This window comes from Trichomonas vaginalis, chromosome I (assembly GCF_026262505.1).
Source record: "Trichomonas vaginalis G3 chromosome I, whole genome shotgun sequence".
Taxonomy (NCBI): Eukaryota; Parabasalia; order Trichomonadida; family Trichomonadidae; genus Trichomonas; species Trichomonas vaginalis.
In genome coordinates, this window is record NC_067203.1 from 16,704,818 (window position 1) to 16,731,709 (window position 26,892).

Sequence of the window (26,892 nt, forward strand, 5' to 3'; positions counted from 1 at the left end):
AAAAATTATAAATAAAGATACATATATTTACAAATAGAGAGAAAAAGAATAAATAACAAAAATTAATCAGAAATTAAATGTATTTTTCAAATATTCCGCTACCAAATACGTCACTGAAGGACATCCTTTCATAAGGATTCATAGAAAGGCATCCAAGGATGACGCTCTTGGTCAATTCATCAAGACATTGAAATTCAGCGCAATCAACGTTAACCTGGAATTTTAAGTATTCAGTGATATAGTCATTTGATTCGCTATCATAGAATTCTTCACTAAGTAAAGCATATTTCTGAGTCAACAATTGGTAAAGCAATACGCCCCATGAGAAGATATCAGACTTGTAAGAAGCTTTATAGTAAAGTATTACTTCTGGTGCAGCGTAAAGTGGAGTGCATATTGTTTTGTTTTTATCAATATCTTGGAGTTCGTTTGAATTGTCAACTTTAGAAGCATTGCCAATATCTGTAAATTGAGGAATCATATTATCGCCCATGAGAATGTTTCTTGGGTTGCAATCCAACCAAATGTAACCATGACTGTAAAGCTGATACAACCCGCAGAGTATATGTTTTGCGATGTGCAAAGCATCTCTAATAGAAATTCCTTCGTTAATTAATGTTTCGAGATTGTAAGGGAAAAACTTCATTGTTAAGCCGAATGAATCGTTTATGTACAAGACATCATATGATGGAATGATATAGCAGATTTCTTCCTTTGAAAGTTCGTCATATATTGTTTTTTGAGTTTCGAGTGTTATTTGGTCTGGTTTTTTTAATATTTTAATAGCATTGTCTTCATCGATGCGATATACAGATCCCTCAGAGCCATTGCCAATGAAGGAAAAGTCGTCAATGTATGCTTCAAAGTCCATTTTAGAATAAGTATATTTCAATTATATTCAAAGCATTCACAATATTTTGAATATATTTGTAGCAAATTTTCAGAGGTGATGGTTTGATTCTTCATTGGAAAATTTATCCAGATTCGCAATTGGAAAAAATTGACCATTTTAATCATATTAGCAATTTTCAGAATAACTTTTAATAATGTGAACATGTTTCTAATAGAAGTCAGAAAGAGAGAGGGTCAAAGTTGCTATTTGTCACTTTTCCACAAGAATATAATGGGGAAAAAGTTATCATATAGTTGATCTCATTCACTGAGGTGAGAGATGCATGTAGTGTAATTTGATAAACAGTGGGATTGCTGCTCTAAGTCCTAGGTTCGAGACACATTGGCTTCATTTTTCTCTTTTTTATTGACGTAAACTATTCAATTTTTGTGTTCTCCATTCAAATTTCAGAATTTTTTTTGCAGATTTCACGCTACATTCGAAGTTACCTTTTGTAACAACCACCACTGCCTACGAAAGACGAAAGTGTGTCACGATTTCACCCGGAAATCCGACGGTTGTTTAAGAGTATGCACTTTTGTCACCTACTCAAGTCAGAAATCTTGCGAATTCGCAATTTACCAAACTCCAAATTCTCATTAAAACAGTGAGTTTATTGTTATATTTCATGAATCGAGTCACCACACAAAAAATGAACTAAAAACTAGTGATATTTATTTTGGTAAATTTATTAAATTATTGATATAGGTTTATTCGCATTTTCAGGATTATGAATCTGCTTGTATATATTAATGAATCTCCGTAGAGATAAGACAGCATTTCTACCAGCTTCACTATTAAAAATATGAAGAACATTTTTGGAATCCATAAGATCCATTGAAAATTTCCAATGAATTGAATATTGAGTAACACCTATTGGCCATACATTATTTCCAATGGCTAAATCATTGTATGCACCGTAGGCTTTACTAAAATCTGTTTTCTTCAATGCATCAACGATTCTTTCAATATTAACTGTTAATTCTGTGCTTAATGTTCTATTGTTTAGACCATCAAACACTGGCTGTAATGCAAATAAACAATACCACATATTGCATAACTCATCTCTTTTCTGAGCTAGTTCTTCATCTGGAAGTTCATTCAATCTATAACGCCATTCTTTGAATATTCCTTTCAAGAACTTTACGCGATGATCATCATTTTCTTGTTCTTCGTAAACTTCTGGTCCTGCAAGATCAATTCTAAGATCTTTTGATTCTTCGAACTGTCTTTGGAATCTTGTAACGACTAATGACCAGCTATCTGTTAATTGCTTATTAATTTTTTCATCAATTTCGGCATCATTTTCAACTGCGATAACTTCTTGGGCTTTTTTAAATTCAAGAACCTTTTGCCTCTTTTCAAATTCTTCTTGTTCCTTTAATTCTCGATTCTTTTGTTCAATACTTTGTTGCTGGATATTAGATACGAATTTGCCATGTGTTTCATTCATGGTTTTCTCTATATTTTTTCTGTTTCGATCTGCAAGAGCTTTTAGTCGTGAATTCAAAATGGTGTTCCAAAAAGTGACATTTTTTAAATATTGCTCAAAATTCATGAAATAAGCATTATTACACAATAATTATGACTTAAATCAGGCCAAATCATCATTTTTATTCTAAAAGGGACTGCACCTTCGTCCAAAAGATTCCCCATTTTGATGTTTGTTAGACACAAAACAAACGGTTTGACAGAGCCATAATAGGTTAAAGTATGTATCTTTAAACGCGCTGATGAAATCTTTCTTTCCCCGTCTGAATTTGATGACTAAAGATTTCTGAGCGCACCAATTTTAAAATATACTAACACACAGAATTTAATTAGATATCAAACTTCATTTTAAAAAATTTTAACCAAATTATTAAAGATCTACTAGTTCATTAGTAACCCAGTGAAATTCAAATTACTAAAACTTTCTTCTTTACATATATTTTTTTATGAATATTTTATTCTAAAAATACACTACAATCTTCTGACTAAATTATTTACTTTCACATGGAAAACATTTAAGTCAATGATATCTTTTCATTTTGAATAATGTTTTCTTTGATATGGATTTTGATTTTTTTTCCTTAATTGCTATTTGTAATTAAAAAACAAATACATTTCAAATCGAAGATAAATCTGTAAAATTTATTATAAACGAAGCAATTTACTCCTTACCAGCCTTCTTTGGACGGATGGACTTGCAATGGCCGCATTGTTTGTGGCGGCATTGTTGAGCACGCTCGGAAAGGCGGGCATAGCACTTGCGGCAGACAGAACGCTTAACGTTTGTCTTTTCGGCAAGAATACGAAGAGATGGCTCATAAGCTTCCTTGCCACCACCACGAAGACGAAGAACGAGGTGGAGTGTAGAATCCTTCTGGATGGAGTAATCCTGGAGTGTGTTGCCATCTTCGAGTTGCTTGCCGGCGAAAATGAGACGCTGCTGGTCCGGTGGGATACCTTCCTTGTCCTGGATCTTAGCCTTGACGTCCTCGATACGGTCTGTTGGCTCAACTTCGAGGGTAATGTGCTTGCCGGTCAGAGTCTTAACGAAGATCTGCATTGCAAAAGGCTTGACCAAAACGATAAAAACCGTCTTAGAACTATCTTTTTGTAAATTTTGGAGTTTTAATGATAAAAATAGACACCTTATATGATAACTCATTGAATTATTAATTGCATTACGGAATTAATTTTAATCTCGAAAGCAATTCTTTTTGCAAAGTATGATTTGTGAGATATCCCATTCAGCAATTTATAGTATGAAGAATAAGTATTTGTGTTGTTCAAGAAATCTGATCATGTTTCGATTTCAGATGAACAAAATTTAAACAGTAAAACTTTAAATGCTTTTAAAAAGAATAGCTTTTGATAGAAATTATTTTTAAACAAACAATATATTTTGCATTAAACGTAAAACTTATTGAAATATATAATGAAATAACAGTGGTAATTCTGCTTGCTAATCATAAAGTATCTTTGTGAATAGTAGCATTCAATTTTCCAATGTCGAAAAGTTCCTAATATCAAAAGAAAGTTCTGAAATGATATTAGATTCCGTTTCCTTGCAAGTAATCTGCAAGAACTGTAACGATTTTCAGTAGTAATCCTGCATCAATAGTTCCATCCGTATATGCAGCTACGAAAGCCGAATTTGTGCGATGTAGGGCTATTGCATTCTTCCCGTGAATGGCTAAGACTTTCATCGAAGACATCATGTTAACAAAATATTTAACGTCATTTGCAAAAAGAAGAGGATGGTGTTCAGCGTCATTTGCAAAGAAATATGTGTAAGAATGGTTTTCTTCGGGTAAGGATGGCCAAGAGCCTTCTGTAGCATACGTTATTCCATTGAGTCCAATTATAGCACATCCCGTGCAGAAGTCTTTGATGCATTCCAATTGTGATTGCCAACTCATATTCAAATGAAAACTGACAAATAAAAAGGTGTCAAAATCGAGTCAGATTTTATGATAAATTATTATTCACATTGTTGAGATATGAAAAATTTTGGAGAACATTCAATTTGTAAATTCTAAAAAAGTGTCAACATGCTGCGCGAAAGGAGAAAGTGGTTTCATGTTAAACGGCTATTATTAAGACATCCATCACTCATATTTTCGTTTATTTTAGGCATTAGTTGCTTAATTTACGGGATTGCATCACTTGCTTATGCAAAAAATTTTGCTCGTGTAAGAGATTTGACGAAAAAGAATAAATGGCTTGAAATTACAATCCCATCAACCAAAAAATCTCCTGATAGTGCAAAATTTATTTACAAAAAACTAAAAAGAGATGAAGATAACTGCATTGATAGAAAATTTTATCATCACGAAGTTCGCCGCATATTTGATTACGAATCATCGAAAGATGACTATGATTCAAAGCGAATGCTGATAATTGGATCACACACATCCATCGGAGCAGCGCTTGTTCGCAAATATCAAAGGAAAAACATCCCGTATACGGCTGTTAAGAGCATCATTGATTTTGATATATATGGGCATAGTAGCGACGACTATTTTGCAAACCTATCATTCAAAAGCGCCTTCATTGTTTATCAACCTGAGATTAAACGTCATTCAGTAGTAAATCAGAAATTAGAAATGGTCAAAGCAGTTCACAAATACTTCGATTCTTTACTCCAATACTTAATGAACAAAGGAATTCCTTTTGTTATCGCATTACCTCAAGCAAACTCTCCGCAAATACTCAAAGTTGTCATGCAATATGGTGGATTATACGTTGATGTACCTTATACAGTTGATAGCAAAGCTGTTGATGATTTAGATAATCCATTAATGCGAGCAGCAAGAGAATGTGATGCAGTTGGCCACACAAAGGTATTTATCAAAAAAGGATCAGAAGTACATAGCATGGATGCAGATATTGCTGCAAAATTTTTGAGAAAACAGATGAAAGAAGGAAAACAAGGCCATTTCTCAATTCATGGTGCAACAAATATCTCTATGAAGGAAGCTATTCTTACTGTTGTTCCTCAAACGTGTAATGTAACTTTTCTCGAATATCCAATGGTAAATGAAACTTCTCCGCTTTCAGAACAGACTGCATTAGTAGGAGATCCGAACGCTGATGTCAAGGAAATGCTTAAAGAAGAATTTAAACACTTCCAAAACGTTTGGGATAAAAAACCATACCTTTCCTTAGTCGTAGTTGGCCGAAACGATAATTTTAGTAACGGTTTCCTAGCGCGTACGAACAATTTCGTCAAAGCTCTTGAATATAATTTACTTGCAGGGCCATTAGCGAATTTTGAAGTTGTTTTCGTAGATTACGCGCCACCAGGAAACAAGCCAAAGCTTCAAGATGTTGTCGATATACCTATTGCCCTTCAAAACAGGTTCAGATTCATAACAGTTCCTGTATTAACTCATTATCATCTGGCCAGAAAGCTCAATACTACAATGCAATTCCTGGAATATATCGCTAAGAATATAGGAATCAGGAGAGCATCAGGAAAAATGATTGCTGCTTTAAATCCAGATGATATTATTTCTCCAGAGATATTTGAAGCGGCCGCTGGTAAGCAATTCAACAGAGGAACTTTATATAGAGTGTTCAGATGGGATCTAAGAGAGAATTGGGAAAGTAATTTAACAATAGATGAAATTATGCCGAAAATGGGATCTCAATCCGACGTTAGAACGATTCCGAACATAAAAGAAAGGTGTGGAACCCTTGTTGTCCATACCCAAATCATTGATGATCAACCTTCATTCAAAGAATACGCAATTCTCTGCGGATCCGGTGATTTTATAATGCTTTCTAAGGATCTCTGGGGTGCGATCGGTGGTTTCCATGAATATCCTGGCAATCCAAACGTTGATGCTGCATTTAATGGAAAAATGATGCGTTTGCTAAACGGATACGTATCATATACACTTGATGCACCACTTCTGCACCAACATCATATTAGAAAGAACGTTCAAAGACCTTGTATGCAAGATCATGAGCAAATTATCAATGATTACATATGTAATGGCTCATCCCCACTACTTGTTAACTATCCTGATATGCCTGATTGGGGTCTTGCTAACGAACAATTTGAAGAAGTTAGAAGATAAGTAATTTTCATATAATATTTTTATTTTGTGTTATTATATAAAATCTTGTATGTTATATCTATACAAATTTCCTGCTTGGTTTATCTGAAACAGCAAATATCAAATGGATAATTTAACAAAATACTTTTTTATCGTGTATATCTATGAATCATAATTATCTTTATTAATGTGCCGATTTACAGAACAACTAAATGCGAAATATTTAAATCAATCAAAAATGTTTTCAAATAAATTATTTGAATCCTATATTTAATGACTCAAAATAATTAGCATAGAGTTCTATGTTCTCATAAAAAAGTTGGATTGCCAAAAAATCATGGTATTTAATTATAAAAAATCAAACAGACATTTATATTATTATTGAGTAAGTAAAAAGTGCTGATCTAACTCAAAGGATATGTTGGCATCTCCTTTTTGATTTTTGATGAAATTAGCAACATCATCTTGTAAATCTTTTCGACTTAATATATACTGGGCAAGAGCAGTGGCTCCTATGAGAAACAGGTTATTGGTTGCTTCATTTTCGAACTGTTGCTGTTGATTGACTTCATGAAAATCGTAATACATGTTTGTCATTGCCATTTTCTTATTTCTTTTGGATGGCTGTTTTTCAGAATTCTTTTCGTAGTGCCAATTTGGATTTTCTCGACGAAACTGTTCTCGAATTTCATTAGCTTTTTCAATATAAGGTCGTTTTTGCTCTTCTGTCATCGCACCCCACTGTTGACCTATCAATTTTGATACTTCGTTACCTCCTAAAAGCGGGTGTTCGGCTTTTGCTTTAGGTTGCATTTCAATATAGTACAAATTGTACGCATTCGGAGGTCTTTTTGGTTTGGGAGGTGAGTTTTGCTGCTGGATTTGTACCGGCATTAGAGAACGCATCGGCTCTTCCAATGTCGGAGGATCAAAATCCATTTTTTTATGACTTTGATATGAAATAAATAAATAAATAAATAAAAAAAAAAAACGAGGATAGGTTTCCACCATATCCTTCTTGAAATAAGTCTGGGTATTTCGATATACATATGTCCACATTCTTAATTTATCAAGTATATGTTGTTCGTGTATCTTTTTCCTCCGATTTTTGGAAGATATGCTGTGAATTGATTAGAAAATTTAGTAACAGAGGTACACTCACTTATGAATAGTAGATGTACTAAACATCATCAAATCACTAGGGAAACCAAATTTTCTGCTCATTCAAAAAATAAAAATCAAAAAATAAAAATTATTATCATAGTAAACATATTTTATTACATTTGGGAACATTTACTAGTACTTTTAATTAAAGATTTGATAATTTTTTCTATCGCTTTGTAGTTTTCTTCGACCATCGACATGTAACAACATGAAGTTTTTTAAAACCATATTTTTCTAACATAAATTCGCCAACCCATTTATACTCACCTGTTTTATAATCTATTGTTACGGTAGGTCTAAATGTTCCGACTGCTGGTGTCCCAATTTCTATAAATGTGAAATCTTCTGTGAATTTTGTGTATTTTGCAAATTCTTTAATCAAATCAATGATTTTTTGATCTGCCTGATGTAACTCAGCGTAATCTGAGAAGATTCCTTCAAATATGCAGCCTACTTTATTAATAAATGAATAATCTATTCCATCAAAATGATTATGATCATAACGAAATAGAAAGTCTCTCATGCCAAACTTACCTAAAGGAGTAACATCTTCGTCACTTAATGTATAGAATCTGTTATATAACAATAAATCTTGGAAATCAATCAGCTTTCTACCTTGAAAAACTTGATGACGTGAGAAATCTTTTGTCTCATTTCGAAAATATTCTATGATTTCCTTGTTGATAGTGATATTAATTGTCTGATATGGCTTATAATATTTCTCCCAGAAATAGTTAATCTTTATCCATTTTGGAAACTTTTTTGGAATTCCTGGAAACTTGATTAGTTTGGTTCCATATATGCACAACTTGATATAGTGGTATATGTTGTAATAAGATATGAAAATCATGAAAAAAGTTTGCAACAATACGCCGAGAATTTTAAGAATAACTTTAGTTATCTTCATTTGTAATGTAAATTAAAATTTTGGTTAAGGGTGCACTTACGCCCGTATGGTATTAATTTTCAATTATACTTCACGCCTGTGATTGAAAATTTCGGGAAAAAGGAAGAAACTTCAAAAATTCTCGGATATTCAAAAATATGATTAGAGCTGTCCCTACAGGAATCCAGAGTAGATTGTTGTGAGAACTATGCGGTGAAAAATACTTAAGAAATTTCGAAATAGAAAATGTACCAAATTAATTTCGTTTCGTCCAAGTCTATATCTGATTTTGCTCAATCTTAATGTTGTGCATTCAATTTATTATCAGAATACATATCTTTAAGCATCAAATAAAATCGAATATAAATTTTGATAATATCATCTTCAAAATGCTATTCCAATTTTCTTCATTACTTAATCTATCAATTTGTCTCTATGTGTTTGATATCTATCCATCATCAAAATCAAAAAAATCATCGTCTTGAAAATTTGGAACCAACTTGCAAATGTTCTTTAATGCCACAACCATGAGAATCTAATTATCATGTTTAATTGATGATTGCAAAAATAGAGGATGCAATTTTGAATGAAAACTAACGCTGTCATTGATTTTTTAACGATGGATTTCACAATGAATTCAATTCAATAGGTTAGATATTCTCATAGCCATACGAATAACAATCACATATATCACTATGGATAACATCGGTTATATCATTTAGAAATTAGAAACCTTTTGAATCAATGGCATTCAATTTTATAAGAATTCAAAGTCAATAATTGATAAGATTTTTATCGTCAAAACCGTAAAATTCTGAAGTATTAAGAATTAATTTGCAAGAAATATAAAAATTATGGCTATTTGCATGCAATCAACTCTCTACCAAAATATCAGTAAGCCTTTGGCTCTTCCAAGTATCTTATCTCTTCCTTTCCCAACATATCATTCTCCACTTGAAATCAATTTGAATCCAATTTTTGAACATCTATCCGATGATGAAACATCCATGAAGAATGATGAAGAACATCCTCAAAAAGTTTACACAAAAGGATCATGGTCACAGGAAGAGGACAACTTGTTAAAGAAAGCTGTTCAAAGCCAATCACCAATTTTATGGGATTTAGTTGCAGAGAAAGTTCCAGGAAGAACACCAATACAGTGCAAGGAAAGATGGCTCTATAGACTGCATCCTGAAGTCAAAAAGACACGGTTTGAAAAGTGGGAAGATGAATTGATTATTTCTGAAAGAAAGAAGCATGGAAACCATTGGACACTTATCGCAACAAAGCTCCCTGGTCGTACATCATGCGCAGTGAAGAATCGTTGGTATTCAGTGCTTAGGAATAAGAATCCTATTTCTGAATAATCTTATTAAATGTTAGATATTATAGAGTATCGTTTTGATTATCTATTCTTTTGTATTTAAACTGTTTGTTTTATATGTTCATAATTTTAGAAAATATTTTGAAATTAATATTAACATATGCATTTAGACAAGCAAACACCAGATCTTACTGAAATATATGTGATCTAAATTAAAATGATTCGAATCTATGGAGTGATGGAGAGATTTTAAATTGTCAATATCGAATTTTAATGTGAAACTTGGTGTAATCGCATCAAAAATAACTATACATCATGAATATTCTAATTATGGTCAAACTCTTTTTATAATTTTTGAAATTTATTTTGAATTCAAGTTAAATTTCAATAGAATTAGAAAAAATAAAACTAAAAATAGTTAACCAATATACCAATTATGGTTTATAATTCCTCGTTAATATTAACTTCTTCATCATCAGAGTATTCTTCATCTTCAGGCATTTCAGGCATTGGCGGCATCTTCTTTGTGAGTTCGTTAATATAATTTTCGAGTAATTCTCTGTCCTTTCCGCCGTATTGGTTGAGATTCTTGGAATAGATACGGATAAGACTCCATCCATCCTCATTCTCCATCTTTGGTGCTTCAATATTCAATTCTGGAAGGTTTTCGGCCAAAAATCTGATGAAACCGTTTCTATTTAATATATCAAGCATTGGAACTGACTTATTCTTACCAGCAATGAACAATTCGACATGAGGAACTCTTAAAAGACGTGGCATTGATTCGGCAGCGTTTGTCAAAATGTTGAAGAAACCGAATTTAATTTTATCTGTTCCATTCTTATTAAATTCGTTTGCAATCTCTTCAAAGACATCAGAGAAACCATCCATTTTATTGCCATTGATGAACATGATGCAAGAACTCTTTTCATTATCCGAAATGAACTCATCAAAGTTCTTTCCGACCACTTTGACGAAGTTTGGATTCTCCTGGGTCTGTGGGATATCTTCTGACAACAACATCTTCTTGACTGTTCCGTTCAAGATTCCATTCAAAAGATCAACCACTTTTTCTGTCCATTCTGGACCGATTGTGATGTTCTGGAGGAATCCTGTTGAATAGTAGTAGCCTTGCTCGAAGTTAAAAATGGCTAATGCTGGGAATTTTTCGGGAATATAATCTATCATTCGATAAGCATAGTTCATTTGTTGATCTGTGATGATGCCGACCTTGACTTCAGGGAATTTCGTGGAAATTTCGAACAATGCGTCACTTATTTCTTGATTTTCGACCATATCTGGGTTCATTAAGCCGACAACGATTGTTTCTGGGTCTGCAAAGTCTTCGTCACTGAAAATAGCATAATATGGAATTGATGCATTCAAAAGTGACTCTGTTGAATTCTCAATTGGCGCAATAACTAAATCATCTCTTCTGAATATAGCAAATGGGTAGTCAGCAGCACCAATAGTCTCAAACATCTTTGTAGAACCAAGAATTATACCACATGTTCCGAGTTGTGGTAAGCTTATTTCTAAAAGATACATTGCATCGTCAATATTGTTAGCGCGTGCGATGATTGTGTAGTCAAGGTTAGTAAGATACTTGTTGCAATCTTCTGGTGATTCTAACATATCCATTGGTCCGTAGAAAATTGAATCAAGTTGTTTAAGAATGTAAGTTTCCTGGCTAGGTAGCTCGAATGAGGTAAACACCTGACCGTTACTGATACACATTACAATTGGAAGCTGTCCTTCAAAGCTTTCCATTATCTCTTGGATTTCTGATGGATATGTGTAGCCAATTACAATATCCTTAGAAACCAGACTGCCTGCTGATGCAAATGATGCTAAAGCTCCATAAGTATTGTCTGGGTCATTTGGATTTACAACTAATAACGCAAAATTAGGGATATTTGCGGAATAATTATTGATAGTTTCGTTATCCCAAAACTGAATAGCAATGCGCTCGGTATCCGAATAAGGTAGATATATTGAGAGACCTAATGAAATGAGGAAGGAAAACATTTCTGACAGAAATGTGACACAATTGTTGTCAATCTGACAAAAAAAATTAGAAAAAGTTTAGAGAAAGAAACTTCCTACCACAGCTCCAGCCACGGCTTTCCACCATCCACCAGAACGTTTATTAATTATGATTGGTTCGTTTTTGATAAAATTAACCTTTCTTGTACCTGAAATTTCTTGAAACTCTCCAAAACTTGGTTCACCATCTGGGCTAATCTTGACGATACGTTTGAAAGAGGCAGTAATCTGATTAAATCCTCCTTCAACAATTTCTACCCAGTTTTTCTCTGTTATTTCTTCATTTGTCTTTGTTTCTCCGACGAGAACTTTGTTTTCTTTTGCAATTGACCAGTTGCCTTCCTTCCTTTCATTAGTCCTAAAGTAAAATTTGACCTCTCTAACTAAATCATGTCTGACTTCGTATTTATTGCCATTCTCGTAAACATATCCAGACAAAACATTATTCTGCTTTTCTTCTGTAACTTCTTCGATCTTTTCAAGGTATTCTTTGGTAGTTTCCCAGTTTGTGTAGTGAATAGCATTCTTATTGTTATTGGGAATAATCTTGCTTCTAACACGGTCAATGAACTTTTCATATGTGATTTTGCCTTCTGTGAAAGTATCAACCTTGACCCTTTCCTCTGTTTCTGTTTCTGTATAGTAGCCGAATGTTGCTTCATTGATCTGAGAGGAGCTGAATTTCTGGCGACTTACTGCCCAGCCATGGAACTGAGTCATGCTTTGAACACAAAATTCCTTATCTGGCTTTTGGGTGTCTACATAATAGAATGGAATGTTAGGAAGGGTTTTAGCACCTGAAATTTCTTGCAAATATTTTGCAAGCATTGGTTTATATTGTTGCTCCCTAATTTGTCTATCTGGAAAGTCTTTCTTGCTGAAAGTCCAAAAGACACAGAGATGAGAGAGGATCACATCTCCAAAAGCGTCATACACAAACTTAATGACATCCTTTACGCCCCTTGTTAATCTCATTAATTGAGCTTGTATAACAATTCCAATTGCATTAATTCCGACTTCGAAATTCTTTAGATACTGAGCAAGTTTTTGAATCTGCTCTTCTGTGATATGATCGCCATCATCGAAACCTTCTGTGTCAATGACAACCCTCTCCATACCATTTACAAAATTTGCATGTCTGGTAGGGTCTAAAGTACATGCAGATGGCTTTTGACTTGTTTCAAATACTGTTTCTTTTAAGTATAGGTTTCCTAGGGAACTTTTTCCTGATCCTGTGTCCCCAATAAACATCACAACAACATTATTTTGGTTTTGCATGTGAAAAAATGAAGTGAAAATTGAAAATTGTTAGTTTTAAATCCCATTCAATTCTTATAACCTATAATTATTACTTATTTGAATTCTCTATATCAATGATATTATTTTTGGAACACATCATGGTTTTTTATTTGTATTTCATTTCACTTTGAAATTTTTACCACCTTATTGAATTTTTTTTTTTTGCGTGTGTGATTGTGAGATAGAGAGATTATGATATGATCAGGTATTGAGTATATTAGCCCTTTAAATAACAAGCACCGAATCAATGAATTTGTGATAGAAATTGAAAAGTGAAAAAAGTTTCAATGATAATAAGCTAAATAAAAGAAATTCAGTGACCTAGTTTTTTATGGTTTTATTCGTATTTGGTAAATGAAAAGAAAATTTATTGGATTTTTTTTCACAGAAAGAACTATATATGAAAAAGATGATTACATTATAAAAACTATATTTATTTAGTTGAGCAATTTGTAAATTAAAATAAAACATTAAAATTATTTTTCAAATCCCCAAAGTTTTCTTGTTCTAGTCCAAATCGTTCTTTGTGCAATTTGCTTTAATGAAAGTTGCAGCCCATACAACCATGGCATGTAGTAAGCAAATGCAGCAATTGCCAAAACAATTGTTAAACAAGTCAAACAATACATCATTGGCTTACTAAGTTTTCCTAACACAAACGCGTAGCAACAGATTCCGAACATCAAAGCAACTTCGTAATGATATGTCCAAGTTACTCTTGTGACGAGAATAAACGGCAAATAAGAGAATAAATATGAAAGTGTCCATTCGTACTTCCAAACAAAGACTGCGAGGATTCCTCCAACGCAAGATACAAATGCAGAGACGGGATTGTTGAAAATACAGATAATTCTGGTAAACATGGAATTACTATATATCAGAGTTGGCGTTGCTGCGAATATTGGCCACTCATACCACTTTGATGAATATGGATGAGTAAATTCAAGGTCTCTGTTATAAACATACATCAGTCTAAGCATCTCTATAATTTGTTTGAGCATTGGTAAGCTTCTGAAATCTGGAGCAGCATATTGATCACCAAATCCAACAATTGGAGTTAATTTAAGGTGTAAATAGATTGTTCCGAAGAGCATTGCAATTAATACTGATACACAAAAGATTCCACGAATAACTAATGCAACAAATCCAAACTTTCTTCGAATACAAAGATTGAAATTTGAAAATCCAACTAAAATCAAGCAGCTTCCTGCAGCAAACTTAGAACAAAATGCTGCAGATCCGAAAAGGATCTGGAAGAATATAACTGTCCATGATTCACGATGATATAATAAACATGAAAAGAAAATTGTCATTGAAACAAAGAAATAAACAATTGCATCTGTTAATATGAACCTACTCTGAGTAATCGATGTGAAATCAAGAGCAAACAAAACACCAACCATGAAAGAAACTGGTAAATTTTGGAATCTTAAAATACATGAAGCAGTAAGGATAGGAGCAACTAACATTCCGCATGTAGCTGGTAAGTATCTGAGTTTAACGTAAAAATCTGATGTGTATGTTGCTGGATCACCGTCATTAACAGCAGAAAAGTTGAAATCTCCGTTGTATCCGACCATTTTGGCGTATTTTGCATATAAAAGCTTGGTAAGCGGTGGATGTATATCAAAAAACCTAACTTTATTAATATAATCTGTAATAAATCCTCCAAAATGAACTTCATCAAAGCAAACTTCGTTAGGAAATTCTAAATTTGGAATGTGCGTAAGGAAAGATATAATTGCTACTAATAATATGATTAATATCTGTTTTAGGGAAAATAATGACCAGCTATAATTGCTGATTGTCTTCAATTTATCATGAACTTTAAGATAAACTCTAATGGTCAATACATCCATTTGGATGCAATCGTACTCGCAAGCATCTTTTGCTTGATTTGAATTTTCAAATTCGATTGAATAGTGACCTTTTGAATGTGAAATAGTAGTGATACGTTTTATCTCTCCAAAACGAGAGAACTTAGCTAGAACTTTATCTTCACTCATAGTTTTTGGTACACCAAAGATTTCAATCGTTCTAGACATTCAAACAAAATGATTTCATTTTGAAAAATGGATATCAAATTCACTCTAAGCAACGAGATATTGTGAAGTTTCTTATCAATTTCTTTTCATTATAAGAGAATTTCAATTGAATCTCATCAATCGCATTATTGGAATGATAGAAGCTTGTTCAATATATCAGATCATTCAGATGTCTTAACATATCAAATATTACTATCGAAAGCAGTAAAATATTTTCTATCAAACTAAATTTTACTATTTCATCCATTTATTCATGTTAAAGATGATTTTTACAAGTAAATATTGCTTTTATTGAAAGATATATTGTTTGATTCATATGAGATAATCATTGATATGGTATGATTATGAGGATTTATCTTTTCAATGATATATTTGGAAGAGATACATGATTGGTATTATCTTTTTATCCAACTTTAAATATAAAAAAGAGTTTTAAATCTTATATCTTTTAATCATAAAAATACTCTAAGGAAATAATAGTTTTATACTTTTATTTTGTAGTCATATCAAACTTAGAAATAACTGATGGTGAAATAACAGTAGAAATCTGGGAGTTCATCTTCAAAACTTGTTGTACATGATCAACAGTAATATGATTGTGGCCATTAGTTGGTCCTTCACTTGCTGCTAACTCTAAACTCTTATATAAGATCTGGCAAACGAACTTCTTCAGTTCGGTTAAAATTTCATTAACTGCTTTACTATCGATTTGGAATTTTGGGTCGGAAATAATAACACAGACTCTCTTAGTTAATTGGTTGATGGATGGTAAGTGGTGAAGATCTGCTGCTGTATAAGTCATAAACGTATGATTTTTAACTTGTTGAACAGAAATTGGTGGCTTGGAAGCTCTGACTGTAGCTTTAGCATGTGGAATATCTACGTTTGGTGGTGGTATCATTGAAAAGTGGGCATTATAAATAATAGATCTGATTAATTCGTTATGCATTATTTTTGCTTCGTTTGATTGAAGACATTTCTCCATAATTTCATCAAATCTTGTTTTAGAGCATTGCCCATGAATAAAACTGGCTAATGTAGACCAGTAGTCTGATTGTAGTTCTTTTGCAATCAGCTGCAGCAATTGTGCCTTGATTGCTTGGGAATCTTTTCTCAAAGAATAGATTGATGCTGAATTTTTGACACGTTCAGCAAGTTGCTCCGGGCATTCTCCGACCTGAATGCCTGCATCTTCAAGCTCCCCACTCATTCGAATCCTAAATTGAGAACTTTACAAAAATGGAAAATATTCACTCTGGCTTTTAGACAGTGGAACAATCCATTGCATTATGTATGATCTGGATATCATGTAATCTTACTCCATTTTAAAAAATTGAATGAAATTTGATCGTTATTTTCATGAATTATCCATAATAATATATTGTTTATTTGTTATTTGTATTTTAAACTATAGTTTGTTATTTTTCTTTATTTTCACATATTTGACACGCATACTTAAGTTTGACATAAAATTGACAGAAATTCGAGCTTATTTTAAAGGTGCACTTACGCCCGTTTGACACTTCATTTTTGGTGTTTAATGTTAATTTTCAATGATACTTCACACCAGTTATCAGGATTTTGAATGAAAGTCAGATGGACGCAAGTGTACTCTGACTCAAAAAACCCCATTATTTAAGGTTCTTATTAAATACGAAAAAAGTAACTAAAAATCGAATGTAAGTTATTTATAAATATAACAAGAGTTAAAAATCGTCAAAAACGTACAATGGAGATGGCAAACCCAAATTTTAGCTAAAAGTGACAGGGGAAAAAGACCGATGAGAGCTTCGTTCGAAATATAGAGAGAACTGAGAATGCGCAACCATTCTCAGGGAATATTGGATGCTATTCCCGTTCCCTCTGTATGTAAAATTGAGGTTTTCAAAGGGAGTTAAAATAATATCAAATTTATACTAATTTACTTCAAAATACAAAAGTATTTGACAGCTAAACTTAGTTACTTTAGCAAGCCTATCAATACCCTTTTACGATTATTGCTACTTTTTCGAAATAAAAGTAAAAACAAATTTATACTAATTTACTTCAAAATACAAAAGTATTTGACAGCTAAACTTAGTTACTTTAGCAAGCCTATCAATACCCTTTTACGATTATTGCTACTTTTTCGAAATAAAAGTAAAAACAAAATATTACTAATTTACTTCAAAATACAAAAGTATTTGACAGCTAAAATTAGTTACTTTAGCAAGCCTATCAATACCCTTTTACGATTATTGCTACTTTTTCGAAATAAAATAAATTTATTATCAAAAACCTTTTTTTCTAGTAAAAATAAAAATGTTATTTTATATCAAGTTTTTATTCATAAATATTTATAATGTTGTAAAATTTGAAGGTGGAAATCTGTAATAATTTTATCTTGAAAAGACTTGGCATTCTCAACAATGAATTGAGGGGTATTGCATCCAAATTCTGTAATTTGCGTGAGAATACTAAGCTTGATTTCCATTGGGATACTTAATTTCGAAAAATACTGGGTCATTCGGTTTTGAACCTTTGCTGCCTTGACAACTTTATCAAGTAGGTCATCTAAACCCAATTGAAGCGTATTTAAGTTTGCTGATGAGTTAACTATTAACGATTTAATTTTATCAGTGAGCATTATACATTTTTCTGTATCCAGTCTGATTGTAGACTTTTTGGCTTTTTTTCAGATGGCAACGGATTTGGAATTTTGTCTTGAGCCTATATCTTAGAATTCTGTAATAAAATGAAGGAACGTAAAATCGATTAATTTCATCACAAATCGATCAAATCTCATGAAAATTGTTCCGCCAAAGTAGTAATATTTAATTTTTTTGTTAATCGATTCTGAAATGTTATTTGTGAGAGCTAAATTTTCATCTCTTCAGCGGCTGTCCATCTTTCTTGGTTTGATATCCATTGATTTGTATGTATTTTGAAAATTCTGGGAATTTTTCGGCTATTTCCAGAATTTTTTTGAAAGTTGGTTCAATCCATTCTTTCTTGCCATTTCTGCCGTATGCAAGATAGTTCATTTTTGTATCTAATATCAAATTGTCTGAACTCTCAAATGCATAATCTTTCAAATTTTTTCTGAACGCCCTCATTACATGAACTGCACACCAATGAAGGATAACTTCTGGAAAAGAGTTGATAATCGCATTTTCGATTTCTTGTGCACAACCTGACATAAAATATTCTGGTTTTACTTTTGCCCAGTTAAAAAATGCCTTGAGACAGAATGCAATATTTTCTGAAGTGTTTGGATAAACGACAAATTGAAAAATTGGGAATGCATGTGTATTTGGAAATTTGGCTGATATCATGTAAAACAACATTTTAAATTCAAGTAATGAATGGGTTGCATCAATAAAATGCTCTTTCACAATTTTGATTATGTCCAGAAATTTGAAAGAAGCATAATAAAAGATTAATTTCTTTGGTTTGTTGTAATTATCGACATCGAAATAAATTAAATTTTTGGTGACTCTTGTTCTTTGATACCCTTAAATAATTGAGTTGACTTGAATTGATTATCATCGTACTTTTGAATACCTTTGATCTTTTTATTTCCTTTTTCCTGAATTGTTTTCATTTGATCTGAAGATGCATTCAAAAAAGATGGCCTGTTAAGTGGATCATCCAGATCAAGTTTTTTGTCGCATTCAATTTGAGCCATTTTCGGATCACCCCCTGTTTTATAAAATTAATAAGTACCCGACGATAGCATTGTGATAATGTGTGGTATTTCTTTGTCTCATCTTTGATTTGATTGTGATTATGTGTTCCATTATATTCTGTTAGGATATATTCTTCATCATCCTTTAGAAATGAGATACATGCTTCACATTTATCTGCACTGCACCTGAATTTTAATTTTGTTCCCCCTAAATTTGGATTTTTTTTAATTGATATGGACAACCTGCATGGCATTCGTTATCAATGACCGCTTTCATAGCATCTATATAAGATAGCCTTTCTTTAAGTTCGCATGGTGCATCGATATGCATCAAAAAAATGAAATGAAATTTCAATATCAAAAAAAGCACAAAATTTGAAAAAATTCACAAATCTCGGTTTCTGAAAGAAAATGGCCTCTTAAACTTTGTGCATATATTCATCTATAAGACACATTGTATCCATATATTATTTAGCCAACACAACTTATCTGGTATCGAGAAAATTCAAAAAAAGCACAAAATTTGAAAATTGCTCGGTTCTACATTCAAAATAAATTTCATTACCCAGATTTTCCTTACTTTTACCACTCCCCATGTAATTTCTGGGGAAAACGATAATTCATTTTTTTATGGATGAATAGATCGTTTTCCTAGAAAGGACCTCATATCTCTGGCTAAAAAGAGTGTCAGATCCTAAATAGATTATTGATCTAGTGTACAAATCCAATAAAAAGCCTATTTTTTTGGCTTTTTTGGTGCTCATTTTTTCGAAGATCTACATGAATATGGGGAAACCATCGGATTTTTTTGGTTAACCCACATCTTCATGTAGTCTGGACTATCTTTCCTCGAAGGACCTCTTTACGGGTGTAAAAACTCATAAAGTTCTCAAAAGATTCATTCTCGATCTCCATGCTGAAAGAATTTACAATAAAAAAGAGATCTACGCATCAAACTACAGCCATAAATGAACTGAACCCCTAAAGCTCAGCTCTTAGTTTATCAAAAACGTCGAAATCCTTCTCATTGCAAACAAATTTTCTCAATAACTCATAAGAAAAATCGAATTTTGATTAAGCCGATGTTATAGTATCACAAATACTACAAACTTGAGCAATATCGAAATTGCCAGCAAAAGTTTGAATTGCATTGCTCATATTTGTTTTGTAAACTAAAAATCTGCTTATATTATTCATTAATTTTTTATATATTATTCATATACTTTAATAAAAACAATACTATTTCACCTTAAAAATGAATTTCATAAGTCAATATTATTTTTTTGAAAATGTATCAATTTTCGATTAAAACAACATGAGAATAAAATTTACGCAAAATTATTTTAAAAAATGGTTTTAAAAATTTACAATTGATTAAGAATAAGATTGCAAGAAGTTGTGAAGTTTAATTTTAAGAAAAAAAATTCGGATATTATTTGACGGGAATCTAAAGTGATTTTTTTCTGCATCGCGAAATCTAATGCAATCTCAAAATCATGAAGAAACTGCGAATCGGAGCGCAATTTTTTAATATGTTAATATATAAAGGTACCCCTACTACTGCAAATGCTTCAAATGAAAATCTAAGAAATCAGATTAATTTGATCACATTAGTATAGTATTGGTCAAACCAAAAACTCATATGTTGATATATAGCCTATGAATATTCATAATTATCACTTTTCATTGAATTACATAAGATTTAATAATCTCATAAATATTCTTTTTAATTTTCCGAATTCCTGTGCATTTAGATTGCCCATACCTGTATATAATAATTCTAGAATGGTTTGGTTAGATATTAAGTTTTTTAGATTAATATTTTAACATTTTGATAAAACAAGCATTGTTCCATTTTAGAATCGCCATTGAACTCTGGTTGACTAACATGATGTTGTATGATCAAATAAATTCTAACTTCATGAGATAAATTTTGAAATTAGAAAATGCGATATCTGACTCAAATATTTATATGAACACATTTAACATTCAATGATAAACTAAAGTACTATACAGCAGATTCGATTTGGCTTATATTTTATATAAATCAACTAATAATCCTATAAAATTGTGCTATTTCACGTTGCTCAAAGATGTAATTGAACATTCACACTTGTGTATGATTAAAATTAGATAGATTCTAATGTAATCGATATTTTGAAAATTATAATATATTTTGTCTTGGTTTGGCATTTGATCGTGTTGAAACCGGAATTGCAATATATATCATCTAAATATATAACTAATCAAAAATATGAGCTATAGATTTTTAAATTATTTCCTGAAATATGAGTGACTAAACATATTATATTGAATTGAGTAGTAAGAACACTAAATATTAGAATCTTGACGATAAATTTATATATAACTGTATAAAAGGAACAAGACTATAAAATGATGATGAAAATAAGATTAAAATTTAAATCCGAAAATTTTGAAAAACATTAAGTGGTATTGTGCACTCTTGTCGGTCACAGTGTCTCATTCCGGAGACATTGCCTGCTGATGTCTCCCAGAATGATATAATCTTCTCCATTCATAACTTGAATGCGGAACTTTGACCGACAAGAGTGTATTGTGCACTCTTGTCGGTCACAGTGTTCATTCCGGGAGACATTGTCACTGCATGTCTCCCAGAATGATATCAAGTTCCCCATTCATAACTTGAATGCGGAACTTTGACCGACAAGAGTGTATTGTGCACTCTTGTCGGTCACAGTGTCTCATTCCGGGAGACATTGTCACTGCATGTCTCCCAGAATGATATCAAGTTCCCCATTCATAACTTGAATGCGGAACTTTGACCGACAAGAGTGTATTGTGCACTCTTGTCGGTCACAGTGTCTCATTCCGGGAGACATTGCCTCGAATGTCTCCAGAATGAGACAATCTTCTGCAATCAGAATGTGATTGCAAAACTTTGACCGACAAGAGTGTGTTATCCACACTATTTGTTTATATACTATATTTTTAGATCAAACCCTTTACATACAATTGTTCAAATATAATTTTCTCCATTTAATATTTATTTTATATTTTTTGTGCTTTATATAACTTATGGCGTCTACCGAACTATTTTACAGACTCTTCTGAGCTCTTCCCACATATAAACATGTGACAATAACACATACATACTCCCTTCATATTCTGATCTCATGACATATTACCCCAAAAACTATATTTATACAACACACCTAATAAAGTCTCATTTTACACCTATCTAAGCGTTCAAAACCTATTTTTCCCGCGTAATCTGATTCTTCAGGTTCCGCTGATTCGATTTCTGCTGTCAGATCGTGAAAATATGCATCACATAACAAGATAAACACAATTCAAAATTCATTATTTTTTCTTCAAATTACCTATTCATCGATATGAAAACATTTATTATATCTTCCGTTTTTCCCCACAAATATATTTAATTTTCTGAATAATACGTATAGTAAAATGAATATCTCAAAAACTAAAATACAAAATTAATATTGGGTAATGACTAGATATGATCTAAACTTTTAAATTCATTCATTTTTTGAAAAATTTAAATTTTTGAAAAATGATGTTTTTAGAGGATGAACTTCAAGGATCTAAACTATTCTGTTGCACATGTGGCAGCTAATTTAGAAGATCTAGAATAAGGAGATTGAATAATTCCAACATTATATATAATAAACATTATGCGTCCCAGAAAAATTTAATATATCAGTAAATTTATATATAAAAGAACAAATTAAGATATATTTTTACAACATCTTTTTATAGTACAATATATGTTATTATATGAATAATATATGCTTTTGAGTAGTATTTTGATGTTTTGAATAAGATATAATTCAAAATTTCATTTGAGATATTATCACAACTTGACGTATTACAGTTGATTTTCAAATATCATATTTATAGTGAAACATTTGATTTATTGTATAGAATGTTAAAAATCAATACAAACATAGTAAACATTATCAAGGAATAAGAAATGATTCATAAAACATTCAAATAAGAAAACAAATGATCTATAAAACATTTAAACAAGAAAACAAACGATCTATAAAACATTTAAACAAGAAAACAAACGATCTATAAAACATTTAAACAAGAAAACAAACGATCTATAAAACATTTAAACAAGAATACAAATGATCTATAAAACATTTAAACAAGAATACAAATGATCTATAAAACATTTAAACAAGAAAACAAACGATCTATAAAACATTTAAACAAGAATACAAATGATCTATAAAACATCTAAACAAGAAAACAAATGATATAAAAGTATAAACAAGAAAATGAATGATCTATAAAAGTATAAATAAGTTTTATTTACAAAAAAATAATATAAAATATATATATATAAAGTTAGAAATCCTTAGCAGATGAATAAGAAAAGAAGTCACTTCCAAAGAAAGGAATCAAGTTGTTGTACATTTGCGCAGTTTCAGCAGGAAGATTTGGAGATCCAGTCTGTTTAATTGCCTCTTCAGTGTCGTAATGGAATGAATCACCGCAAATCTTCAAAAGAATGCTCTTGAATTTGAAGAACTGAATCTTTGTTTCTGCAGGAAGTTTCTGTTCATCCAAACTATTCATAATCCTTGGAAACTGTGGAATAATTACTTTCCTAACAACATGGCTGCCAATAACAGAAAGACCAATCGCAGCTCCGAGTTTTACTTGGAAATTGCCGTTCTTCCTGTCAATGAATGTCTTCACTAAGTGGTCAGTAATCCTCGTGCGAAGTGTTGGATAAATTTGGGAGTATTTGTTGATAACTAATGATAACAACTCGGCTGAGTTCTCTCGCAAGGAAAAACTCTCGACAACGGGATCGTTGAAGGACATAAGTAATGATGTAATGCTCAAATTGATGATTTGGATTAAATACATGTCTAATTTGAGATTATCATTTAATATTAAGGCGCGAGCAAGGTTTATTCGATCATCGAAGGCAGCAGTAATGTTGGAATTGTTGGATGAGTAATGCGATGATAAATAATGGAAGAAATATGGAAGTAATGGGATAATTGCGGCATCTGACTGTAATTCTTTCAATAACGGTATTTTCTTGCGTGGATTTACGTTTGGTGCGATCAAATGATAGTAATGGGTATATAATTCTTGTGAAACTTCGTTTCTTGTCGATGTTATTTGAACTGATTGATCTGAGAGTTTCATTTGAGGCGGTGGTGCGTAGATATTGTTATGTGTTGAGCCAGGAACTGTTGTATCACTGTGTGTTAGTATATTTTGTTTAAATTTTGGCAAAATATTTCAATTTTTTAAAAATTAAAAAAAGAAATACTTTGCCTAAAAATACGTACTTCAAATTTTCAGGTATTAAAGGTTGCTGACCACGAATGACAGCCAACCAATGAAATGAAAAAAACTTTTCTGTTGGAGTTTCTTTTAATGGCGTATTTACGATTTCTGATAGATCAAGCTGCTTGTCGACTGGAATACTAATCACAGTATCTCCAACTTGACCAACAGTTTCGTATTTGATTGCTTTTCTGTTTCTGTAGCCGAGAAATGGATTAAATCCGCGAGCATTGAATGCTTCTGAGACATCTTCTACTGAAAGCTTCTTATGATTCGACTGAATTTGAAATGATTTTGCGAGATTTAAAACTGCTTGAGCACTAAGACTAAATTTTGCTAAGATTTCATCCACACACTCATCAGATGAGAAATCTATGCTGTAACGCTCAAATATATTTCTTGTAGTGATGAGAATAATTGGTGGGGAATGTTTCATATTAAAAAAGTGACAAAGGTCAATAATTTTAAAATCCTAAACATCAGAAAAAATTATAATTACATGTTTTATTGATGTATTATAAGTTACAATATGAATACATTTGAGATATTGATATTGTGAAGAAGATATAATTCCAAATGTCAAAAATTAATGTAATTTAGGAAATATCAAGCCGTACAGTTGATGGTGCACCATATTTCGCATAGGTTCATATTATCATAGACCGAAATATGCAGAACTTCTTATATCAAACGGTATTCATATTCATATATTGATGGTGCAATTTTTCTTCATTATGCAAGATAAATTTTAAGCCAATTGCTGAACTTCTCATCCCAAAAGGAGCATAAATCAATGTAGAAGATAACAACGTTCGCACACTTCTCCATAGTGTATCATATTAATATTAAAATGATCTCGCAAACTTTCACATTGCTCAAGCTGCAGATATCAATGCACAACATTGTGGTGGTGTCATTGTTCTAAAACCATTCATTTTAACTTATAATATTAACTTAAAATCGCTAAAATCGAATAAATCAAATTCAAAAAATACAGAATTAATACCAAGACTAACATAGCTTTCCAATAAATGATTCTCATTGGCATTTAGCTTGTTAATATATTAATTTTGTATCATATATAATAGTTGATATGTTCAAATCCGAATAATTAGAATATTTTAAAAAAAAATAAGTGAAGAAATAGAAAAAATCATGATCGATCATATTACCTCTTTATAATTCCAATAATTTAGTTAGCTGGGGCTGGCTGTGGAGCTGCTGGTGTGATGGATGTGTCTGGATACTTAGCAGCGAGTGTGCTGAGGTTGTAGTTCTGGCCATCGATGATGAGTCTCTGGTGGGCAGCAGCGAAGGCAGCGTTGTAGTACTGATAAGCCTCGAAGATTGTAGCATAAGCAGATGGGGCCTTGGCGATGTAAGCGTTAGCCTTCTCCATGAACTCCTGATCGTACTTGATGAACTCCTTGCGGTGTTCTTCAGCCTTTGTCTCGTATTCAGCTGTTGGCTTGCCCTTCTCCTGGCGAGACTTGACTTCCTTCTCAGCGTTGATGAGGAGGACGTGGAACTTGTTTCTGTTGTCCTCTGTCTGGTTGATAAGGCGGATCTCTTCGAGTAAGGCCTTGACTTGTTCGATAACATGCTGGACAAGGTATGTATCGGCAAGGTTTGTAGCCTCTGTAGCAAGGTTTGTGTTGCACTGAAGATTTGTAGCAGAAGCTGTCTGATTGGCTTCACCCATTGGGAAGAGAACAGCAACCTTCATTGAAACGTTCTTGCTAGCCTCACCGTACTTTTTGATGTGCTTGCCATATGCCTTAAGGTCAGTCATAAGGGCTTCAAGGCGCTCCTTGTGTGACTTGATTGTGTTGAATGTGTTTGTGAAGATTTCTGTCTCTTCTGTCTTGGCTGTGCCTGTTGCACGTTCAAGAGAGTTGAATCCAAGTTGAACTTGTTCCTTTGTCTTCTCCCAGAAAGCCTTCATGAGAAAATTTGAGATTGAGTGTTCATTTCACTTTTTGTGTAAATTTTTATAAAATTTATTTTACGGAGACTATTTTTCTGCTTATCGGGGATAATTATTGTTTAAAATGCGTCGATCATAAAGTTGAATGGTGGCAGAAAACTTGCCTTTCGAATAAAAAATCCATATTAGTTAAACAATTTATATCATGTGTATTTTTATGTAAATATCAGAAATTCTGAACCATTCAAAAGAGTGGCCTGCTATCTCCTCGGGAACCTACACAAATTCCAACATTAACAATATAATCTGAGACATAAGTCGTATGCTAGTCTAATGATAATTATTTGAATTGTGAAATGCAAAAAGTCTGTCTTCGTGCTGAATAAGAGAATTCGTAATGATCGTATAAGTATAGTGTATTATTTTAAACTGCCATTGCAATGAAGATAACTTCTGTAAGCACTGTAATCCTTTGACATTCTTCAAGGCAATCCTTCTAAAAATGATATTATATTTTCACAGGCATATTAATCTATAGTTATTGTTGGACTGTTGGGCCATATCGATTATGGACATACTAATATCATGTGTTTATATGGTAGTTAATCAGATCAAAATGTGCTTTTCCCTAGAGGACAACGTTGAACAACTCAATCAAGAAATACTTAAGATTTACCTTATTGTTAGTCAACGTAGTAATTTCTAAGTTCAACTCTGAGCTTTATATCAAAATTATATTTGCTATCTTATATTATATATTTCTCAGAGTATATA

The 26,892-nt window shown here is 32.1% G+C and overlaps 14 protein-coding genes across 14 annotated transcripts, besides 3 other annotated features; 2 read left to right on the forward strand and 12 right to left on the reverse strand.

Annotated features, from left to right (window-relative positions):
- Nucleotides 1-53: 53 nt before the first annotated feature.
- TVAGG3_0998010 (G-protein coupled receptor kinase protein) lies at nucleotides 54-878 on the reverse strand (the record flags this gene model as incomplete). Its single annotated transcript, XM_001581340.2, has 1 exon — nucleotides 74-871. The coding sequence occupies one exon, from the start codon at nucleotides 869-871 to the stop codon at nucleotides 74-76; it is 798 nt and encodes a 265-aa protein (XP_001581390.2).
- A 535-nt stretch (nucleotides 879-1,413) lies between these two features.
- Nucleotides 1,414-1,443: a mobile genetic element.
- A 121-nt stretch (nucleotides 1,444-1,564) lies between these two features.
- TVAGG3_0998030 (nuclear retention of unspliced pre-mRNA at the site of transcription) lies at nucleotides 1,565-2,403 on the reverse strand (the record flags this gene model as incomplete). Its single annotated transcript, XM_001291916.1, has 1 exon — nucleotides 1,584-2,345. One exon carries the CDS (start codon nucleotides 2,343-2,345, stop codon nucleotides 1,584-1,586), a length of 762 nt encoding a protein of 253 aa, XP_001291917.1.
- A 594-nt stretch (nucleotides 2,404-2,997) lies between these two features.
- Nucleotides 2,998-3,545, reverse strand: TVAGG3_0998040 (structural constituent of ribosome; the record flags this gene model as incomplete). The annotated part of the gene is made up of 1 exon (XM_001581338.2): nucleotides 3,045-3,545. The coding sequence occupies one exon, from the start codon at nucleotides 3,543-3,545 to the stop codon at nucleotides 3,045-3,047; it is 501 nt and encodes a 166-aa protein (XP_001581388.1).
- A 20-nt stretch (nucleotides 3,546-3,565) lies between these two features.
- On the reverse strand, nucleotides 3,566-4,300 carry TVAGG3_0998050 (profilin (actin-binding protein) family; the record flags this gene model as incomplete). Its single annotated transcript, XM_001581337.1, has 1 exon — nucleotides 3,931-4,299. The coding sequence occupies one exon, from the start codon at nucleotides 4,297-4,299 to the stop codon at nucleotides 3,931-3,933; it is 369 nt and encodes a 122-aa protein (XP_001581387.1).
- Nucleotides 4,301-4,431: 131 nt separating this feature from the next.
- Nucleotides 4,432-6,610, forward strand: TVAGG3_0998060 (glycosyltransferase family; the record flags this gene model as incomplete). The annotated part of the gene is made up of 1 exon (XM_001581336.1): nucleotides 4,432-6,465. One exon carries the CDS (start codon nucleotides 4,432-4,434, stop codon nucleotides 6,463-6,465), a length of 2,034 nt encoding a protein of 677 aa, XP_001581386.1.
- Nucleotides 6,611-6,693: 83 nt separating this feature from the next.
- On the reverse strand, nucleotides 6,694-7,398 carry TVAGG3_0998070 (DNA binding; the record flags this gene model as incomplete). The annotated part of the gene is made up of 1 exon (XM_001581335.1): nucleotides 6,823-7,383. The coding sequence occupies one exon, from the start codon at nucleotides 7,381-7,383 to the stop codon at nucleotides 6,823-6,825; it is 561 nt and encodes a 186-aa protein (XP_001581385.1).
- A 376-nt stretch (nucleotides 7,399-7,774) lies between these two features.
- TVAGG3_0998080 (uncharacterized protein) lies at nucleotides 7,775-8,458 on the reverse strand (the record flags this gene model as incomplete). Its single annotated transcript, XM_001581334.1, has 1 exon — nucleotides 7,775-8,458. The coding sequence occupies one exon, from the start codon at nucleotides 8,456-8,458 to the stop codon at nucleotides 7,775-7,777; it is 684 nt and encodes a 227-aa protein (XP_001581384.1).
- An 890-nt stretch (nucleotides 8,459-9,348) lies between these two features.
- Nucleotides 9,349-9,861, forward strand: TVAGG3_0998090 (RNA polymerase II transcription regulator recruiting protein; the record flags this gene model as incomplete). The annotated part of the gene is made up of 1 exon (XM_001581333.1): nucleotides 9,349-9,861. One exon carries the CDS (start codon nucleotides 9,349-9,351, stop codon nucleotides 9,859-9,861), a length of 513 nt encoding a protein of 170 aa, XP_001581383.1.
- Nucleotides 9,862-9,989: 128 nt separating this feature from the next.
- On the reverse strand, nucleotides 9,990-11,849 carry TVAGG3_0998100 (thioredoxin-like family; the record flags this gene model as incomplete). The annotated part of the gene is made up of 1 exon (XM_001581332.1): nucleotides 10,260-11,846. The coding sequence occupies one exon, from the start codon at nucleotides 11,844-11,846 to the stop codon at nucleotides 10,260-10,262; it is 1,587 nt and encodes a 528-aa protein (XP_001581382.1).
- Nucleotides 11,850-11,903: 54 nt separating this feature from the next.
- TVAGG3_0998110 (GTPase, IMAP family member-related family) lies at nucleotides 11,904-13,142 on the reverse strand (the record flags this gene model as incomplete). The annotated part of the gene is made up of 1 exon (XM_001581331.1): nucleotides 11,904-13,142. The coding sequence occupies one exon, from the start codon at nucleotides 13,140-13,142 to the stop codon at nucleotides 11,904-11,906; it is 1,239 nt and encodes a 412-aa protein (XP_001581381.1).
- Nucleotides 13,143-13,639: 497 nt separating this feature from the next.
- TVAGG3_0998120 (dolichyl-phosphate-mannose-protein mannosyltransferase protein) lies at nucleotides 13,640-15,208 on the reverse strand (the record flags this gene model as incomplete). Its single annotated transcript, XM_001581330.1, has 1 exon — nucleotides 13,640-15,208. The coding sequence occupies one exon, from the start codon at nucleotides 15,206-15,208 to the stop codon at nucleotides 13,640-13,642; it is 1,569 nt and encodes a 522-aa protein (XP_001581380.1).
- Nucleotides 15,209-15,655: 447 nt separating this feature from the next.
- TVAGG3_0998130 (transcriptional adapter 1 family) lies at nucleotides 15,656-16,435 on the reverse strand (the record flags this gene model as incomplete). The annotated part of the gene is made up of 1 exon (XM_001581329.1): nucleotides 15,699-16,418. The coding sequence occupies one exon, from the start codon at nucleotides 16,416-16,418 to the stop codon at nucleotides 15,699-15,701; it is 720 nt and encodes a 239-aa protein (XP_001581379.1).
- A 272-nt stretch (nucleotides 16,436-16,707) lies between these two features.
- Nucleotides 16,708-16,817: a mobile genetic element.
- A 128-nt stretch (nucleotides 16,818-16,945) lies between these two features.
- Nucleotides 16,946-19,439: a mobile genetic element.
- A 3,792-nt stretch (nucleotides 19,440-23,231) lies between these two features.
- On the reverse strand, nucleotides 23,232-24,627 carry TVAGG3_0998160 (transcription initiation factor TFIID subunit 6 (TAF6); the record flags this gene model as incomplete). Its single annotated transcript, XM_001581326.1, has 2 exons — nucleotides 23,232-24,102; nucleotides 24,194-24,627. The coding sequence occupies 2 exons, from the start codon at nucleotides 24,625-24,627 to the stop codon at nucleotides 23,232-23,234; spliced, it is 1,305 nt and encodes a 434-aa protein (XP_001581376.1).
- A 717-nt stretch (nucleotides 24,628-25,344) lies between these two features.
- Nucleotides 25,345-26,139, reverse strand: TVAGG3_0998170 (arfaptin homology (AH) domain/bar domain domain-containing protein; the record flags this gene model as incomplete). Its single annotated transcript, XM_001581325.2, has 1 exon — nucleotides 25,384-26,136. One exon carries the CDS (start codon nucleotides 26,134-26,136, stop codon nucleotides 25,384-25,386), a length of 753 nt encoding a protein of 250 aa, XP_001581375.1.
- Nucleotides 26,140-26,892: the final 753 nt, after the last annotated feature.